The sequence below is a fragment of the Gossypium arboreum genome, chromosome 5 (assembly GCF_025698485.1).
Source record: "Gossypium arboreum isolate Shixiya-1 chromosome 5, ASM2569848v2, whole genome shotgun sequence".
NCBI classification, from domain to species: Eukaryota; Viridiplantae; Streptophyta; class Magnoliopsida; order Malvales; family Malvaceae; genus Gossypium; species Gossypium arboreum.
The window spans coordinates 12,825,983-12,844,868 of record NC_069074.1 but is presented as its reverse complement, the minus strand read 5'-3'; the positions used below and the strand labels follow the sequence as shown (position 1 = coordinate 12,844,868).

The 18,886-nt window shown below is 35.9% G+C and overlaps 3 protein-coding genes, 1 non-coding gene and 1 pseudogene across 4 annotated transcripts; 3 read left to right on the top strand and 2 right to left on the bottom strand.

Annotated features, from left to right (window-relative positions):
* The first annotated feature begins 376 nt into the window (after positions 1-376).
* On the top strand, positions 377-7,783 carry LOC108451777 (probable LRR receptor-like serine/threonine-protein kinase At1g07650). The gene is made up of 24 exons (XM_053028548.1): positions 377-699; positions 979-1,162; positions 1,491-1,562; positions 1,666-1,734; positions 1,818-1,889; positions 1,984-2,055; positions 2,167-2,238; positions 2,325-2,396; positions 2,480-2,551; positions 2,694-2,765; positions 2,867-2,938; positions 3,247-3,315; positions 3,746-3,811; positions 4,213-4,278; positions 4,384-4,419; positions 4,539-4,579; positions 4,691-5,067; positions 5,139-5,334; positions 5,508-5,654; positions 5,788-5,906; positions 6,012-6,222; positions 6,454-6,691; positions 6,965-7,115; positions 7,281-7,783. The coding sequence occupies exons 1-24, from the start codon at positions 558-560 to the stop codon at positions 7,638-7,640; spliced, it is 3,048 nt and encodes a 1,015-aa protein (XP_052884508.1). The 5' UTR covers positions 377-557; the 3' UTR covers positions 7,641-7,783.
* Positions 7,784-7,908: 125 nt separating this feature from the next.
* LOC108450293 (MACPF domain-containing protein CAD1) lies at positions 7,909-12,636 on the top strand. The gene is made up of 6 exons (XM_017747852.2): positions 7,909-8,446; positions 9,472-9,710; positions 10,003-10,198; positions 10,365-10,548; positions 10,665-10,819; positions 11,744-12,636. The coding sequence occupies exons 1-6, from the start codon at positions 8,147-8,149 to the stop codon at positions 12,389-12,391; spliced, it is 1,722 nt and encodes a 573-aa protein (XP_017603341.1). The 5' UTR covers positions 7,909-8,146; the 3' UTR covers positions 12,392-12,636.
* A 615-nt stretch (positions 12,637-13,251) lies between these two features.
* LOC108451254 (UDP-galactose/UDP-glucose transporter 4-like) lies at positions 13,252-14,395 on the bottom strand (annotated as a pseudogene).
* A 1,148-nt stretch (positions 14,396-15,543) lies between these two features.
* LOC128293408 (U1 spliceosomal RNA) lies at positions 15,544-15,703 on the top strand. Its single transcript, XR_008283590.1, has one exon. It is a non-coding gene; the product is annotated as a U1 spliceosomal RNA (small nuclear RNA).
* Positions 15,704-15,888: 185 nt separating this feature from the next.
* LOC108450075 (GDSL esterase/lipase At1g29670) lies at positions 15,889-17,900 on the bottom strand. Its single transcript, XM_017747520.2, has 5 exons — positions 17,492-17,900; positions 17,174-17,298; positions 16,827-17,072; positions 16,476-16,731; positions 15,889-16,373 (listed from the first exon to the last, which is right to left on the bottom strand). Exons 1-5 carry the CDS (start codon positions 17,733-17,735, stop codon positions 16,150-16,152), a joined length of 1,095 nt encoding a protein of 364 aa, XP_017603009.1. The 5' UTR covers positions 17,736-17,900; the 3' UTR covers positions 15,889-16,149.
* Between the last annotated feature and the right edge of the window lie 986 nt (positions 17,901-18,886).

The following is an 18,886-nucleotide window of genomic DNA, read 5'->3' as shown; positions in this document are numbered from 1 at the left end:
TCAATTATATCCTAATGCACTTTCTGAAAACTTTTTAACATTACTGTATAATAATGTCTCTATCTTGGATTTGATTTGCTTACCAACTCTCTGGTAGTATCTTGTCTAACTTAATCTCTGGCCTACCTTTTGTCTTAAATGAAGTAGTAGATTTTATATCTGATGCTTTTCATTTTATTTGTATTATTTCCAGATCCTTTGCAACTAGTGGACAATTCAAAAACTGGTAGCCATGTGACATTTGCTTCTTTTCTTTTTTTCAAATTGACTGGTTGAGTGTTGGCACAAATTTCTCTATCGAAAACAATAAACAATGACTTTACTTCATTTTGTTACTATAAACCTCCATTCCCTTTTTTTTTTTTTTGATTTTTTGATAAAATGTAAATAAGTAAATTGATAAATGACAGTCAACTGAACCATCATTAAAACCATAAATGTGTCAGTATTGGTATTTATTTTTCTCATGCAATTTCAAAAGTTGGTAAGTTAAAGATCCGTAGCAGCATCAAAATGTTTAAGTGAAAGAAAATTGCTTCATTTGACGAAGAAAGAACATGGGAAGAGTTGCTCAGTGTCCTTCAACCATGAAGATACTCTTTGGGTACATCATTGTTACAGTCCTCTTGGTGCTCATTTGCATGGAACCAAACCAAGTTGAAGCCCAAGTGGAACCGCCTTATCCTCCCCGGATTGAAGGTAATTCAGTACTGTCTTGCAATTTCTTTCTAACCTCAGTTTGTGTTAAAGATAAGCATTGTTTCTTAAGATTTCATTTCATGTTTTGGATGTTTTCTCTTTTATTGGTTCTTGAGTAATCTGCATTAAACGGTATATTGCAGGTTTGATTCGTTTGCGTATATATGTCTTAAGAACTCACCCCAAAATATTACTCCAGTGATTTTCATGTAAATGTGTTTCAATCCAACTCAGCTTCCTCCAATGGCTTTCTTTTTCTTTTCCTTTTTGGTTTTGCAGTAAAAGCTCTTCGTGAGATAGCTGCGGAACTTGGAAAGAAGGATTGGAATTTCAGTGAGAATCCTTGCAACAATAAGTCAAGCTGGTTTACTCCACCGCCGCTGCATGGGTCTCATGCCGTCAACAACAGTACTGTCACCTGCAATTGCTCCTTCACCAATGGCGAATGTCATATTGATGGCATGTATGTCCTTAATGGTGATAAGAAAATTGATGTTTTTTCTAATTTCTTAACCATAGACCTAGTCCTCTTTCTTTCTTTCTTTCTTTCTTTTCATTATATTAGCTTTCATTTCTATAACATGATTTGCTTGAATTCCCCATAGGCTAATAACTCATTCAAGATAAATTACTGTATGGCTATAGCTTCAAATTCGAATACAAATTTATCCCATCTAATCATTTAAGTAGTTATAGAATATGAATGCTGCCATTTTATTTATTAGACAACATATTTTTGGAAATTTTGAAATGGACATGCTTCTAAAAAGCTTTGTATCCATCGGAAAAAGCTATCTTGTAGGGCAGGATCTTGATGGTGTTCTTCCACGCTCACTTTGGAAGCTATCATATATTAAGACATTGTAAGAAGAAGGTTACAATTGATGATTTTACTCTTTAACTAGGAACTGACCTTCTATCCATTTTAAAGTTCATTTTTTTTTTTTTTGTCTCTGTTGCTTTTAGACATCTCCATATGAACTATCTTAAGGGTACAATACCACATGAATGGGCTGCTCTAAAGTTGGAGACGGTGTAAGCTACTAGACCACTTCATGTTTTATCCTGTTTAGAAGAATCTTATTTTCATTCAACTGATAAGAATGAATACATTTCAGGACACTTGCCATGAACCGCTTATCAGGGCCAATTCCAAGCTATTTAGGGAACATAACCACTCTAAAATATCTGTATGCCTCGGTTGCCGATGTTTTCTTGTGTATTATTTCTTTCCTTTTTTCTTTAAAAGCAAGATCTGGTTTCTTATTTGTGTTGTACTTTCAGGAGCATCGAGAACAACCTGTTTTCTGGAACTATTCCTCCTGAATTTGGGAGATTGGTTAACCTGGAAAACCTGTTAGGCTTCTTTCCCTGTTAGATATCCATGCATGATTTACCACTCTACTCTCTCTCACAAATATTTAGTATAGTATGGTTGGCTTGATTTTGCCTCTTTCTTGAATGCAGTACTCTTAATGCTAACTATCTTACCGGAAAGTTTCCCTCGTCCCTTGCTAATATCTCCAACCTAAAAGAACTGTAAGTGTTTTAAGCACTATCTAGAGTTTACTGTTAATAAAGCTAGATTTGTTTACTACCCCTACTTTTATGTGAGGTTTATACAGTAGGATTAGCAGTAACAATTTCACTGGAAAGATGCCCGGCATTTTTCGAAGTTGGAAGCAACTTGAGAAATTGTAAACGCCTTTTTATCTCTATAGATCTTCATTTAAAATTTTGGTGATGATTACATCATAAATTTGAATTCCTTTACTGACAGAGAGATTCAAGCTAGTGGTTTTGAAGGGCAAATTCCTTCAAGCTTAGCACTCTTGCATAACTTAGTGGAACTGTGAGTTTGTGTGTCTTATCCCTCTAAATTTTGTAGCCCTTAATTTCTATTAACATAATCGGGTTCCATTCCAATTCAGATACTAAAATTGCTGCATTGAGGGTCATTTTTAACAATTTTTTTATGTTGCAATATAATTCAGAAGGATCAGTGACCTACCTGGAGAGGGATCAAAGTTTCCGAACTTAAAAAATATGAACAACATGTACAGGCTGTAAGTCATCCACAGGCTTTCAGAATTCTTCAAGGTCGTATACTCATATTTTTCATCCATTTGCTATAATTGTGCTCACATGATAGGGACTCATACTGCAGGATGTTACGTGGCTGCAATATATCTGGACCAATCCCAGATTATGTATGGGAATTTTCGCGACTGCAAATTTTGTAATTCTGCTTTCTTATTTCACCTCAATTTTCAGTATTTATCTCTGTGCTGGACATGCTATTTTGTGGGTTTAATAAATTTTTCATACTTCAATCTTTTTTAAAGAACATTTAGAATAATGTGCATGAATCTGCGATGCTCAGCATCTTGAGAACTTAAAAATCTGATATGTTTGCTTGTTTTTCATGAATTCATTCTTCATAAATGGACTCATCTATCTATTTGGATTTCACATTTCAATTAACCTATCATTTAAAATTTTATATTTTTATAACTGTGAAATAGTTGATTTGTCTATTTCTTCCAGAGATCTCAGCTTCAATAATTTGGAAGGTAGCGTTTCAGATTCTGAAAGCCTTACAAAAACACAGTACATGTAAGTGCTATGAATTCTTGAGATGTACTCACCCAAACCCAGATTAACCATATGAAGATCCCTATGCATAGCATGCTGTAGAAATAATACTCAATCTAGGTAGTGTTTTTGTTCTTATCATTAGTTAATCAAAAGTTCTAAGTTTATTAGAATTTTTTTTTTCTTATGGTAATAGAGAACATTTTCATTTGTTTATTTTATATGAACAACGCACATTTTGGAAAATCAGGGATAAGATCAAAATAAAACTAGCTTACTGATACTTTCACAACTTCAGAATCAGGAAGGAAAGAACAAATCTGTCATGCATTAATATCCTCATATAAGTTCTAAATTTGCTTGAACTTACTTCACTTCTAAGTTCCAATTAAATCCTTCCAATATAGTTCCAGCAGAAGTGCTTAACTGTGGTGTGCTCCTTACTGATCAGGTACCTGACAAAAAACTCTCTTACTGGGCGCATTCCAGATTGGATGAGTATTAGAGATAGCCGCTAGTATGTCTACTATCCTCCCTTATTATTATTAGTGTTGTTGTTGTTGTTGGTGGTGGTGGTGGTGGTGGTGGTGGTGATGTTGGTGTTTATATTTCTTAGCCATGATTATCCGTTTATTTTCTGCATTTTGTTAACTAACTCTACAAAGAATATTCATAGTTCTTAAGTTGTTTACAATCACTTCAGGATTTTCATTTTTGACAATCTTAAGGATATACTTCCAAACTACCTATTTCTCTTCAAACAATGCAAAAATAACCCAAATTATCCATTTTGTAGTTGCTCAAAATTACCATTCTTGGTAACTTATGCTGTTTATAATATTGTTAGTTTTACTCAAAATTAATGTACCTTAATATTTCAATTCTAGTTGTTTATAATATATTATACAATTTTTGCAGCCAGATAGATCTTTCTTATAACAATTTTTCTGAAAGCCCTCAGTCGCCTTCTTGTCGGGAAAATCTGTAAGAAAACAACCTCTTGACTTCCTATATTGTGTACGTATTACTTTTCCAATTTTTTGTAAGAAGTGTCGAAATGTTAACCTGGTTGGTCTATTTCTTCATCAGAAACTTGTTCCAAAGCTTTTCAGGAGGAAAAAACTTGTAAGTTTGTATCTTATTGCTCAAAAATGTTACCAGGCATTTTGTTTATTTTATTTTATTTTCCTTTTGATCACTCTTTAACAAGACTGATGCTTCTTTTTCATACTACTGTGACGTAGAGGATCTGATAGCTGCCTGAAGAACTTTCCTTGTTCGAAAGGTAATTCCTTTGCATTAAAATGCAAATCTATAGACTCTAGAAACATGTTTCAAGTAAGGTTTTCTCATACTCAACATGAAATGTTTTTTTTTTTTTTTTCATTCTTTATAGATTGGTATTCAGTAAATATAAATTGTGGTGGAGGAGCAACAACTATTAATGGAGTCGACTATGAGGCAGATGAAGACTTAGGAGGTCGAGCAAAATATGTTCCACTCAAAGAGACTTGGGAAACTAGTAGCACTGGGCTTTTCTGGGATACCACTCCTACTTCAATGGACTTTATAGCTCAAAATGTTTCTATTCTCAGAACAAACAACTCTGAATTATACACAAGAGCACGCCTTTCTCCTCTTTCTCTCACGTATTACTTCCGTTGCTTAGCAAATGGAAATTATACGGTTACACTTCACTTTGCAGAGATAGTTATCAGAGACAATAGATCCTATCAAAGTCTTGGAAGGAGGATATTTGATATTTATGTACAGGTAGTTCATGTTAATATGTAGTGTAATTTGCATGTTATTGAAGCCAGATTGATCGAATAAGCTTGTTGCAGGAGAAACTTGAATTGAAAGATTTCAATATTAAAAATGAGGCAAAGGGGGTCGATAAAGCAGTCATAAGGAAATTTAAAACAGTTGTGAGGAACAAAACTTTGACAATACGCTTTCACTGGGCTGGGAAGGGGACAACTGCAATCCCAAGAAGAGGAACATATGGTCCCTCGATATCAGCTATCTCAGTAGACTCTGGTATGATCTGTAATTAAAATAACCCTTCATTCATCTTAGTGCTTGCTCAATTCATGGTTATATTTGGGAACTTCTATTCTTAACCATCGAATTTGTTCAATTCAAAGTGTGTTGACGTGTTCATGACGTGAAGCAATAACGGAGTTGTCCTTTTTTGTCCCTTTTGTTGGTAGATATCAAGCCTCCAGTTCTTAGTGGCCGGAATAAGAATATGAAGTTCATAGTGGGAGCTGTTGTTTCTGTTCTGTGCCTGGTTTTCATAATCTTAGGCATTCTGTGGTGGAAAGGCTATTTTCGATCCGAGCCATCAAGGGAACAAGGTACTCTAATGGACTTCAATCTACAATTCAAAACTTTCAAATAAATTTATCTAGGAAGATTTATTTGAATGAATGCGTGTTTTCCAAGCTTATTAATTGTGTAATTTAATTGGTTCCCCCAATCTTGTCCAAGTCTTGAGGGGGTTAGATCTGCAGACCGGCTTTTTTACTTTCAAACAAATGAAAGCTGCCACAAACAACTTTGACGCTGCAAATAAAATTGGAGAAGGTGGTTTTGGGGCCGTCTACAAGGTACCTGCATCACTTGCTTTTTCTTTACTGAATTTATGATGTTTAGGAGTATGCGTTATGTGATGAAATATATCACTAAAGTTCTATGTCATACATCTGCTATAGGGCGTATTGCTTGATGGCACCATAATTGCAATTAAAAAACTTTCTTCAAAATCAAGACAAGGAGATCGAGAATTTTTGAATGAACTAGGCATGATTTCAGGATTACAACACCCGAATGTTGTTAGGTTGTATGGATGTTGCGTTGAGGGAACTCAGCTGTTGTTGGTATATGAATTCATGGAAAATAATAGCGTTGCACATGCTTTATTCAGTAAGCTTATTGCCCTAAAACTCTTTTGTTCCTCCTTTCTTTGATGGTTCTGTGATTGGAACCATATAATGCAAGTGTTGTTTCCTCCTTTGATTACTTCTACATCCCACAAGAAAAGAAAATGGTAATGTTGATTGTATAACAGTTATGGAAAGAAAAGATCTGAACACTATGTATTGACAACTGTATGATGAATTGAATTTCACTGGATTGGCCTGTGTCATTGAATAGGTCCTACAGAAAGCCAGCTGAAATTGGACTGGCCTACTAGGCAGAAAATTTGTCTTGGCATAGCAAAAGGCCTAACTTTCCTGCATGAGGAATCGAGTTTAAAAGTTGTACATCGAGACATCAAAACCACCAATGTGCTACTTGATAGCGATCTCAATCCTAAAATCTCTGACTTCGGTTTGGCCAAGTTTGATGAGGAGGAAAACACCCATATTAGCACCCGAATTGCTGGAACTATGTGAGCTACTTCTTTCCCTCTGTTTTCATCTGCTGATCATCACTGCATATTTTAGTTGAATCTAACAAAACAATAGATTTGTGAAGCTGGTACCATCATAGACAAAATAATACGTACATTCTTGAAACTGTAGTTTCTGCAAATAGAATGATGCATCAATCTTTAAACTATAAAGTAGTAAAAATGAGATCAAAGCCTCCAACCTTGCTTATGGAGAGGTGAACCAAGTTGATATGCATGAGAATGTTGCGCTTAAAGCTCCTTTTTTTGCAGAGGATACATGGCCCCTGAATATGCATTATGGGGCTATCTCACCTACAAGGCAGACGTTTATAGTTTTGGGATTGTTGCATTAGAGATTGTTGCTGGGAAGAACAATACAAAATACCGACCTGAAGAGAATTATGTATGCCTTCAAGATTGGGTAAGATATGATTCATGTCTTAAGTTATAATTTGGGAATATCATCATAGAAATATCCATGTAGTTGTAACTGAGTCTGACGGGTGGGTTAAACTTGGGCAAATTCATTAACGTCTTTCTCCATTTAATTAATCTAATGTTGTATTATGTCATCAATCTATTTCAGGCTTTTGTTTTACAACAAAGGGGAAACTTAATGGAGCTGGTGGATCCAAGGTTGGGGACGGAGTTCAATGAAGAAGAGGCAATTAGGATGACAAAAGTAGCCTTACTCTGCACTAATTCATCCCCAGCACTTAGACCAACCATGTCTGAAGTAGTAAACATGCTTGAAGGTCGAACCCTGGTTCCTGAACTAATCTTGGACCCAAGTATATTTGCTGATGAGTCGAGATTCGGAGCAGTAAAAGACCAATTAAATCGAATGCAATCTCGGAGTAGTAAAACCACCACGATTACTCAGTCATCGGATTCAACTTCAACAGTATGGCTTGGCTCTTCCTCAACACTTGTTGAACATCAATGAAATTCAAAGCAAACTTGATTGATACTTTAAAAACAAGAAATAATAATAATAATAATAATAATCTGGGTTTATGTATACAGTTTCTTTATTGTGAGACAAAGTGTAATTTATTTGAAAAATGAATGAAATATGATCAATCAAAATTGGTAACGCATCTAAAAGTCAAAAGAGCATTAGTAGGGCATATTTTATCTGATAAAAATATCCCAAGGAAGACCAGTCAACTCAGAATCCTTTAATGTTCAGACACAACTCAAAAATTACGCGTTTTTCGCGATTATTGTAGTCAACTCAACATCCGCCTTTAGAACGAGAACAAAAGCAGCAGCAACATAAACAAAACTCACCAACTCTCGCGAACCTCCATATCTCTCAATTACATTTCTTTTCAATAAGCCACGACATGAGACAGAAGCTTGAACCAAATTAAAAACCTTTCATTTTCGAGGGTCCTCTGAAGCAAAGAAGAAACCTTTCTTATTTTTTATTTTTAAAATTTTTTTTATATGGAAAACCCAAGAACAAGAAGTGGCAGCCCCTTGTGCTCATCTTCTAGCCTAGATGCTTTGACTACAACACTAAGCAGCTCAATTCAAGCTCTGGGTCGTGGCTTTGATGTCACTTCAGATATACGGCTGTTATATTGCAAAGGGGCACCTGGTTCAAGGTTGGTTCAGCTTGATGAAGATCATACCGACGATCTTGTTTTGTCTGGTAGGGTTATTGTGCCCAACGTGTCTGCTGATATCAAGTGGTCAATGGGAAAGGGTGACATCGAGAGAAAACCAGTTTGTAGCTTCCATGAGGTAGGCCGCCGCTATTCCCTTTTGATCTGTTTTCGATTTGTTGGTTTTTTTTTTTTTTCTGATTTTGTTTTCCTTTTGAGGTGTTCATATATTTTCCCCCTTTTTCTTGAATCGTTATCTGTGTGGTTTTAATTTCCAAGTTTGGCTGCGTTATTGGCCCTCCTGTCTTAATTGGATGGATGTTGGGTTGATTGGGTATTTGTTTCAAAGCTTAAATTTCGATAATTGTGTGGACATACTGGGATTTCCCTTTTCTTGCTCGCAAAAATCAACTGTTTGAAATATTTCCTATCCAGAGCATTAGATGGTCTGATTAACAAAGTGAAAAGTGAAAGGAATAGTTACAAGGGAGACTATCTTTTGATCCTCAATGTATATACAATATGAACTGGATACAGTTTAATCCACTTGACCAAGTATTTTCTATGGTGTATGTGTGGAATAACTTCCTTTTTTTTATTATCTTTTTGCTTTTACGGCATGTTGTGCCTGTGGTTATTGATTGCTAAAGTTTTCTGCACACTTAGCCATGCTGAAATAGTGGAATTTGCTTTATGGATACATGGGCAGGATCCATTTAAATATAGTTTTCTTATACTGGTGATACTGTTCTAGTGTGATGATATGTTCCTTCCAAATATTGTAATATATGGTTTGGGTGCATTCTATGAATAAATGTGTGCCACTAGCGCACTTTTTTTTTTTTTCATATAGCAATTTGAGATGCAATCTTCATAAGTAGACTAGAAGTGATATTTCTACCAGGGTACTGCTTAAGCATTCTCTCATCTCTGATATATACTTGACTCCCATTGTTGGTGATATCTTATGAGTAATGCCATAGGCATTATCCATAATACTTGGTTTTGGCATCTCCAGGTTGAATGTCCTATATGTTGGAAATTTTGTGCCTGTGTTGATGTATTGATGTACTGATGTATTTCAAAGGTTCTACTTCTAGTGCCAATGGTTTAGCACAGGCTGGGAAACCACCTTTAATGAACATCTTTATTTTTGAATTCCAGATGTCAGGATACTTTAATGAGAAATCTGGTATAGCAGGGCGTGTTCCGCTGGGAAGCTTTAATGCAATGTTCAATTTCACTGGTTCTTCACGAGTTGATGCAGCTGCTACAAAATCCCTTGCGATGGTTGGATACTTAATTCCCCTATGCACCGTCAAATTAGCTAAGCAGAATTTAATTCTGCATGAAGATGTCAGGCGCGCTGTTCCTTACACTTGGGATCCTGCAGCTTTGGCAAGGTAAATGCATCATCTTTAAAGTGTAAACATTTGTTACTGCAGCTCTACATTTCTTTCTATACCTTTTTTAATTTTGTATCTTTGTATTTGTTGCTTCCGTGCCCTGAGGTAGTCAAACTAATTTCATCTTCAAATCCTTCTGCCAGCTACGTATTATATGTATCACTAATCTTATCTCTCTTTTCTTTATGCTGAGGTATAATAGGAACAAGGAAATATAGATAATTTTGCATTAGTGAACAGCTTCAAATTATAACTGTTGATATTGATCTGTTCCTTTTCCTTGTTCCAGTTTTATTGAAAATTATGGTACGCACATTGTTACTTCTGCTACAATTGGTGGGAGAGATGTTGTTTATGTCAGACAGCACCAGTCATCTCCTTTATCACTAACAGACATTGAGAACTATGTGAAAGACATTGGGGATCAAAGGTTTCTGGACTCCAAAGGCCAGTCAAGTGCTGCACCTTTAAAATACAAAGACAAGGTTAGTATCACGGTGTTGTTAACTCTACGGATTCTATGTCTAAACCTGTGCTAATCCTAAGCGTTCTAAGTAACTTCCCTTAATGTTTAATTTTGGGGAAATGTCTTGTCTTTTATGTTTGCCTTAAATGTGAAGAAATCCGTTGCTAAAAGAGTTCCTGCTGTAGGATGTTACAGTCATCTTTAGGAGGAGAGGAGGTGATGACCTTGAGCAGAGTCATGCAAGGTGGGCAGAGACTGTGCAAGCGGCACCGGATGTCATTAACATGACATTTATGCCCATTGTTTCTCTTCTTGAAGGAGTGCCTGGTATAAAACATTTGGCCCGTGCAATCGAACTATACTTGGAGTGTAAGTTCTTCCTTCTACTGTTTCATGAGCAATATGATTATCTTACATAGATGTTAAAGATGTTTTCCTTCTTCCTCTCTGGATTCTAGTAACAATTCCTTATTTGCCTTTACCAGACAAGCCACCAATCGAGGATTTACAATATTTCCTGGATTTTCAAATTGCTCGTGTTTGGGCTCCAGAACAGAGCAACATTCAAAGGAAGGAACCGGTGTGTTCATCCCTTCAGTTTAGCTTAATGGGCCCCAAGCTTTATATCAGCCCGGATCAGGTATTATCTAAAGCAAAAACCTAAATGATTGGATGTTATGAGGAAAGGTGTACAGAGGTTTTATAGAATGTTGCTTTATCAAGTGCATGATTATATTGGATCTCTCCTTGGAGTTCAATATTTAGTGCCACTTAAAGAAAGAAAAAGAAACACTACTAATAAATGGAAAACGAACAAGCACCTGGGGGACACGAATCCCCTAATCTGGTTTGTTTTCTTTGTCACGTGATTTATTGCAAATGTTTCTTCCATCATTTAGGGTGTGCTAAGTTGAGCGGAAAAGTGGAAGGATGGAAGAGGAGAAAGGAAAATAGGAAAGAAAATAAATTTTAAGTGTGCTTAGTGGGAGAGGAAAGTGAGAGGAAAGACAATAGTAAAGATGTTCATTTTCCATCTTAATTCATAAAAATAAGCCATTTCAAATTGGAATGATAAGAGGAGAGAAAATGAAACAGATGAGTCAAGTGTTCAAAAGTATGTATTTTTTAAATCATTTTCTTCCCTTTTATTTCTAACTCTATTTCAATTTTTCCATCTTTCCTACCAATTACCAAACACTCCAATGAAAAGAAAAAGCATATCTTGTCCTACTTTTCTACTCTTATAATTTTTCATCTTCCCAATGTTCTTTTCACTCTAATAAGCAAAGCCTTACAGAGGCTTGACATATGTGAGGCTCTAATCATAGGTTATTTCACTAAAAGCAAACAATGAGCATGAGAAGGAAGTTGAATAATGAAGATGCATGCTTGATGGAATATTTAGTTATGCTACCTCCATCCTTATTAATAGAATACTACAATTGTCGACATTTTCCCTTTTTCCTGGAGGGAAAAAAGGGTAAATAATGATGAGTATTTCTTGGGGTCACTCCAAATAGGTTTTTTCTCCTGCTAAATTAACTTATGTTCAATGATATTGCAGGTAACAGTTGGCCGTAAACCAGTTACTGGGCTTAGGCTTAGCTTAGAAGGCAACAAGCAGAACAGACTAGCAATTCATTTGCAGCACCTAGTGTCCCTTCCAAAAATCCTTCAACCCCACTGGGATGTGCACATGGCCATAGGTGCACCCAAGTGGCAAGGTCCTGAGGAGCAAGACAGCCGTTGGTTTGAACCCATCAAGTGGAAAAACTTCTCCCATGTAAGCACTGCACCAATAGAACACACTGACACTTGCATTGGAGACCTCTCTGGTGTCCACATTGTCACAGGAGCTCAGCTTGGTGTATGGGACTTTGGTTCCAAAAACGTATTACACCTGAAACTTCTCTTCTCTAAAGTACCAGGCTGCACAATAAGGCGATCTGTATGGGATCATAGTCCATGCAGCCTTTCTACTGCACAGAGGACCGACGGATCTTCATCATCAGTTTCAAGTGAGAGAACTTCTGACAATAAAAAGGAAGATAGTTCAAGCCATGTTGGGAAACTTGCAAAGATTGTGGACTCAACTGAAATGTCGAAAGGACCACAGGATAGTCCAGGCCATTGGTTGGTTACAGGGGCTAAGCTTGGGGTGGATAAGGGGAAGATTGTATTGCGTATTAAGTACTCATTACTGAATTACTGATCCATTATTTTCTTTTGGTAGGATTACTCCTTTTCCACGTGTAAGCATACTCGAAGCATTCTTTGCAGTACAGGCGGTCCTTGTTAGTTCCATTCTTGTGTACATTGTGGCTCTTTTTGTTTGTTTATTTGTCCTTACAGTTGATAGTCAGATTATTAGGTCTATGACAACTCTTTTCCTCCATTTATTTGATTTTCAGAAAATCAGGCTATTATTATCCAATAAACACAGCTTTGTTATGTGAAGTGGTGGTTCTTATTCTGCTTGAACATTGCATATCATAGTTTAATGGTCTCTGTTCATGTCTTTTAGCCATTTTCATCCCTATATTTAGACCGGTTTCAATTGCACGTTTGACATGGCTAACTTGCCTTCCTAGGCTTAGCTTTTCCGCAACTGCTGCTATGAACCGTGCTACTAACCAAAAACGGTTGTCTATATTGCTGATAATTTTTCTCGATGGATGCTTGCATATATATACAAATTAGACCATTATTGGTCATAACTTTATTTTATTTCTGTTTTCTTCTCATCAATAATGGCAATACTTAGGGTCCGGTAAGAAAATAGAAAAAAAAAAAAAAGAAAAGAAAAATATTGAATTGAATAGACCAAAAAAAAAGGGCAATCTTCAACTAGGAGTTAAACCCCTGAATACAATGGTACATTATTTTCTTCATTGCAGGGGTTTCTCTTTTCATCTCGTTCATCTACTACACTTTCCACTTCTTTAGAAGAGGCTTTTGGTTTTTTGGCATTTACATTTGATCTCTAAACTTTAGGTGATGGTTTAGTATTTGGCAAGATCTTCAACACAATTCCCATGGATATCAACAACAGTCTTGACGAGTGGCATTCGGTTAATGGTTTTGTAAATATAATGTAGGATTTCTGACAGTAGTTTTCATGGCAGTCGTAGCTACACTGACGTACGGATGTTGAGAGCAAGAACTCCACGCCTTCAAAGCTACAACAAAGAAAATTGAGCAAAACATCTCCATCTATGTTGTTTTCGGATTCATGGTGAAAATTGCTTCTTGAAAATTACCCAAAAACACATCCATGATTAAAGCATCCGAAATCATTATCACACCAATTATGCTAAAATTTGGAGATGTCTCTGCATCTGCTAAGGTGAAAAGGACGAGACCAACAACAAGAACCAAAGCAAGATGTATTCATGAAATGGGTATTTCCTTCTTAGGCCAGGAACCAAGGCACCCATAATCATAACTGGCAGTACCTTTGTAGATTTAAACATAATTTAGCTATGATAATCAAGGTAAGCCAATGAACCCTTAGTTAATCCATGAGAACCCATGAGATCGCCCAATAGTTTGACATATGTGTTCCATGGATTCACCATTTGCTTCAAAGTAAAGCCTTGTAGCCATATCAAAATCAAGTAAAGAAATCCTTGTACGAAAGTAAAATACCATCCATAGCTGAACTGAAGCCTATTATAAACATATTCCTCACAAATGCCATTAGCAAGGTAACTCATAAAAGGGAAATCCCAAACAAAAATCTTGTCTGATCCTCGCTTTTCATCTCCTTTCAACAAGTCCTGAATGTTTAATTACAAAGCACCAAAAACCTCAACTCGTAAAAAAACAAAAATCGAACATCTAACCAAAGAATTGAAGCTAAACCCAGAAGCCAGATGAAATAAAAAAGCTTTTAATAAAATATTGTATTTTCTAAATTTTACTACCCTGAACAGAAAGCTTGAAAAGAAAGATTTTAATTATTAAAAATAACAAGAAGGAAAGTTATAGAAGACTTGTCTAGTCTTTCTCCCAAAGTTGTATGAGATTTAGGGGTGAAAGAGAGATTTATGGAGGTGGCAATTGGCAAACAAAACTTACGACTCAAAAGGGGTAAGAAATAAAATATACAAGTTATGAGAAAAACAAAAAGAAAAGAGTCATTCAAGATCAGGCTTTGTTCCCAACTCATTAACGTAAACAAGATTCATTAGGCAAAACAGAATATGCTCGTTTGAACAACAGGGTAACAAAAAAAAAAAAAGCATATAAGACAAGATTAACAAGTCATTAGACAAAAGGTTTGGATATCCTAATGAAATAACGGAAGGTTTTTGAGAGGGTTACATTTGGTTTATTAACATAATCTTCTATTTACAAAGGTGAACATAAATGAATGTTTACATTTAAAATATAAACAAGATAAAACGATAATTTAAAATAATTCAAAACTAGGATAAAATATAATAACAACTTTATTTTTTTTTCTATTGTAAAATGTTAATATTACTTATTAATTGTCAATCCTTCTTGCATCCAATCTATATTGTTTAATTCAACTTACCATTCAACATTCTATTAATTTTATTCCTGTTCAAAACATATGCTTGATTGCTTTCCTTGATTATTTTCTTTGGATTTGATTAAATTTTCATAGGTATTAATTTTCCGATAAAATATATAATTCTTACCAAGTATAGTATAAGTTTTTCTTGCTAGTAACAAAAATGTTAATTAGTATTATTGTATCATGGTGAATTTAAATGACAATATAAAATGAAATAATCTTAGTTGAACTTAACAAATTGTTTAAAATGTGTCAAAGATAATATAAATCATCAAATATGTCAAAATTATAAACATAAATGCAATATATGTATTAAAAATGATTAAGTGAGTAGTTTGAAAGGGGGGGGGGGGGGGAGTTTGCGATGCTCAAAGGGTTAATCTTGTTGATGCTAAGAGAAACGTGAGGAGAAGTGGATGATGATCAGTTGGAGTCCACCACCATTAGGATGGCTCAAGGTCAATTCTAATGGTGCTCTAGAAGTAGAAACCGCAATGGCTACTTCAGGTGGTGCAATCAGGGACTACCGTGGGCAATGGCTTGTGGGATTTGCAAGGAATATCGGACATGCCACGGTGACTGATGCAGAACTTTGGTGGTGCTCTTCTCTTAAAAAAAAGGTTTATAGTGATTAAAGAATTAAACAATAATAAGAAAACAAAAAATAATGGGATTAGATCCATTCAAAGAGAGCCTGATGAGTGGATGATAGGATTTCAGTTACTGATGTCACTTTGTCAAAATCCCACATTGCCTAGCGATGAAAGTGGAGCAAAGTGCTGGAGCTACAAATATGAGGCAAGTTCCCACATTGCAACATACTTACCTGGACGGGGTCAATGGATGATCACCAAGATCCATGGCCTAGGGTAGTGACCTCCATTGCACTCAGGAGGGGTGCTTCCCTAAGGTCTCCCCACGTGGGAGAGCCTACGTCATAATTTGTGGCAGAGGGGACCTGCGTTCGCGCGGTCCCTACACTATTCTGTAGTTCAATGTTTACTTATGTATAAGCTCTGGTTTAGAGTTCTATATTGAAAAAATTCCAATGTTACATCTCTACTGTAAATAAATAGTAATTTGTTTCGCACATAGTTTCTTTTCCTTTTATTCATGGAAATAGAATGTATGGAACGTCTTCTTCGAAATTAAAAACCAACTACTTCTAAGACTAGGTGATTTTATATTAAATACTGTAACCATTAGCATTACATAAGCGATGATACCAACCAAAATTTTATGTTAAATACCAACAACGAGTTAAACTCTACACTTTAAATAGCAACAAACGACACACCTCTTACAAATGATTGTGTAACAAAATTATAGAAACCACACAAAACTAGTATAATTCATGTGAATGAATCTATTAATATAAATAACTTAATTGATTTCTTTTCTCAAAAGCCTATCTTCCCCCGTCTTCAGAGCTGCGCAAGACGGCGGATATCGATCGGGTAAGCATCTGACGAAGACTGAGCACTGTAAGATCTCCTCCCGATTATCACATTTGCAGCTTCAGTGGGATGAAAAGCATCCCAAAATAAGTACTCGTTCCTATTTGGGCATGGAGTTTGGGCAGGCAAGCAGGTAATTTGCCCATTGTTCCTCCCCACTCCACAACACCCTGCATTTGTTACCTTAAAACCTGCCATTCAAAAAGATAAAAAGAAAAAAAAAATCAAAAACCATTAGTAACAGTATGATATCGAGGCCTAATCGGTTTTTACAGGTAATCGTCGGGGTTTACCGTATGTGGCGGGGTTGCTTGTTATGTCTTGGAAAATTCCATAAGCATTGATGTAGATGAATTTGGCATCGGAATTGTCGTTGTTGAATTGATCAACGAGCCCTTTAAGCTTGTCATTGAAAATCCGGTTTGCAGCATTGATTCTCTCCACACATGTTTTACCATCTCCACTGTATTGAGCCAATTCATTGGGACTGCAACCGATCTGACCCACTCCAATCAACGCAAACTTCCTTGCCCCATAGTTATACAAAGCCTATATATGCACAAATTGTTTTAGTGGAGGAAAAAAAAAACTGGGTAATTAATACATGTAAAAGATTCAATGAAGAATAGTCAAAATACTGTAACCTGAAGCTGCTCAGTGTATTGTTGAATAAGAACATCAGCAAATTGCTCGGGGGTATACTGCCTGCTGGTGGAGTAATAAAGGGGCATGAAATAGTTGTTAAGGTAATCGTTGCTGCCGAGTCCGATCGAGTAAATGCATTTGCTTAAATAATTTGCTGCTGTAGTTTCATCCCCAAGCAGGTTCACCACTTGTGAAATTGTTCGTTGGTAATTTCTAACTTGGCCACTGAAACTGATCCGAGCTCCCTGTATAGTACAAGTTTGCAACTGTAACTATAAAAGTACTGATTAAAGAAACCATATTAATTTAATGCTAAGTAATTATTGGTTTTTTTTTTTATTTCTACCAGTTGCTGTCCGGTCTCTTCTCTGATTCCGGCAGCCGCGGATGCATAGTTAACTCCTCCGAGTATCTGTCGACCGCTTGCGGTTGAGTAAGGCGGGATGTAATTGTCGAAGCCCAAAAGCTCAGCTGTAGGTTAAAATAAAAGCAATGTTCAAATAACAATATCATGGTACTTTTTAGAAGGCTTAAGTTAACCAAATTGGTCTAAAATAATCTAATCCAAAATCCGCTGTTGTTTTCAAGTGAAAGAAACCCAAAGTTTGATAATTAGTCAAACAAATGAAGGAAAAAAAAAAAGGAAACGAAATTAGAAGCTCACCTATGACATCGACGGTAGTTTTACCATTAGAAAACCTACCCGTCGGTCCATTAGGGAAGTCAATCCCGTAAGGCAAGTAATTAGCTCTAGCCAATGACGACAGTTGATTATTATTCCCATTATCCACCAATGAATCCCCAAAAATAAAGTAACAAGGGACTTGGGGAGCACCTCTAACCCCTAAACACACACTCAAAACCAACAGTAGTGCAGCAACCCCAAACACCCCACACCATTTCCCCATTTTACTATCAAAAAGATGAAAGAAAGGAAAAGGGTGAATGACTAAATGAATATTGATGGAAATGCGTGTGAGAATAAGTAAGCCTGTGGGAGTAAGAGTAAGCCTCTGGGAGTAAGTAATGGGTTATGGTGACCGGTGAGTAATATAAATGGTATTCCATAAGTATATATAAAGAATAAAAGATTGTAGAATCAATCATCAAAAAGATGACAGCTGATAATGTCTTTTAGCTTTTACAGTTGAAGAAGTTAGGTTAGAGTTAGAGGCATGCATTAATTTCACGCGGAGATAACGTGAGAGTCTGGTTAGATTGCAATCCAATGCTCCAATCTCACCTCTCTCAACTCTCAATTCTTGAGCTGGGAGTTTGATTCTACTCGAAGAAAAAAAAATGTCGGTCCATATAGTTGGCTTGTCTGGAATGTAGTATAGTACAATCTATAATCTGGCATAAAATTTAGTCTAAAGAATACATTATTGTATGAATGTGGAATTGGTCTACATTGTTGTGGCTTTTTATACTGCTAATAAAAGCACCGAAGGGTCACATTAAAGGAGTTCCGGTTTGGAATTCTCAACCTCTTTCATGGCATAGTTGGGCTTGGTAAAAACTGTTGAAGTTAAGGGAGCTTATCCTGTAGGTTGGTGAGATACAAGGTTCTTACAAAGTAAAGTTTGGGAGATTATAAGGAACAAGCAAGACAAAGTACCTTGGCATAAAGTTGTAAGGGGAGGGCTTTCAATTCCTAGGCATTTTTTTATTTCTTGGTTAGCAATTCAAAATAGGCTACCAACTAAAGATAGGTTAATTTCTTCGAGTTATCATCTTGATTCTGTTTGCGGTGTTGCTCATGAAATTAAAGATCACATTTATGTTGACTATTCTTATTCTTTGATTCTCTAGTCAATATTTATACATTTCCATTATAGTTTAAAAGCCTTATATCATTATCCATAAACTTTAAAAGAATACTAATCATCTCGGGAGGGAACTGTTTTTTTTATTTATTATTATATGAAACACTCTCATTTTATTATATGGTAAATATTGATTTCAATTAATCTACTTTAAATTGAAGCTTTTTATATTTTCCCAACTTTATCTTATAATGATATTGACACGATGAGGACGATGATGATAAATTTGTCAA

Bases quoted from the DNA above. Each gene is read 5' to 3' on its own strand.
- LOC108451777 (XM_053028548.1), top strand. From the start codon at position 558: ATGGGAAGAGTTGCTCAGTGTCCTTCAACCATGAAGATACTCTTTGGG. The intron at 1,735-1,817 runs GTAAGCTACTAG...AATACATTTCAG, and splicing joins GCTCTAAAGTTGGAGACGGT to GACACTTGCCATGAACCGCT. The intron at 4,420-4,538 runs GTAAGTTTGTAT...ACTGTGACGTAG, and splicing joins TTTTCAGGAGGAAAAAACTT to AGGATCTGATAGCTGCCTGA.
- LOC108450293 (XM_017747852.2), top strand. From the start codon at position 8,147: ATGGAAAACCCAAGAACAAGAAGTGGCAGCCCCTTGTGCTCATCTTCT. The intron at 8,447-9,471 runs GTAGGCCGCCGC...TTTGAATTCCAG, and splicing joins CAGTTTGTAGCTTCCATGAG to ATGTCAGGATACTTTAATGA. The intron at 10,820-11,743 runs GTATTATCTAAA...ATGATATTGCAG, and splicing joins TTTATATCAGCCCGGATCAG to GTAACAGTTGGCCGTAAACC.
- LOC108450075 (XM_017747520.2), bottom strand. From the start codon at position 17,735: ATGGGGAAATGGTGTGGGGTGTTTGGGGTTGCTGCACTACTGTTGGTT. The intron at 17,073-17,173 runs GTAGAAATAAAA...TGTACTATACAG, and splicing joins AAGAGACCGGACAGCAACTG to GGAGCTCGGATCAGTTTCAG. The intron at 16,374-16,475 runs GTAAACCCCGAC...TTTGAATGGCAG, and splicing joins AAGCAACCCCGCCACATACG to GTTTTAAGGTAACAAATGCA.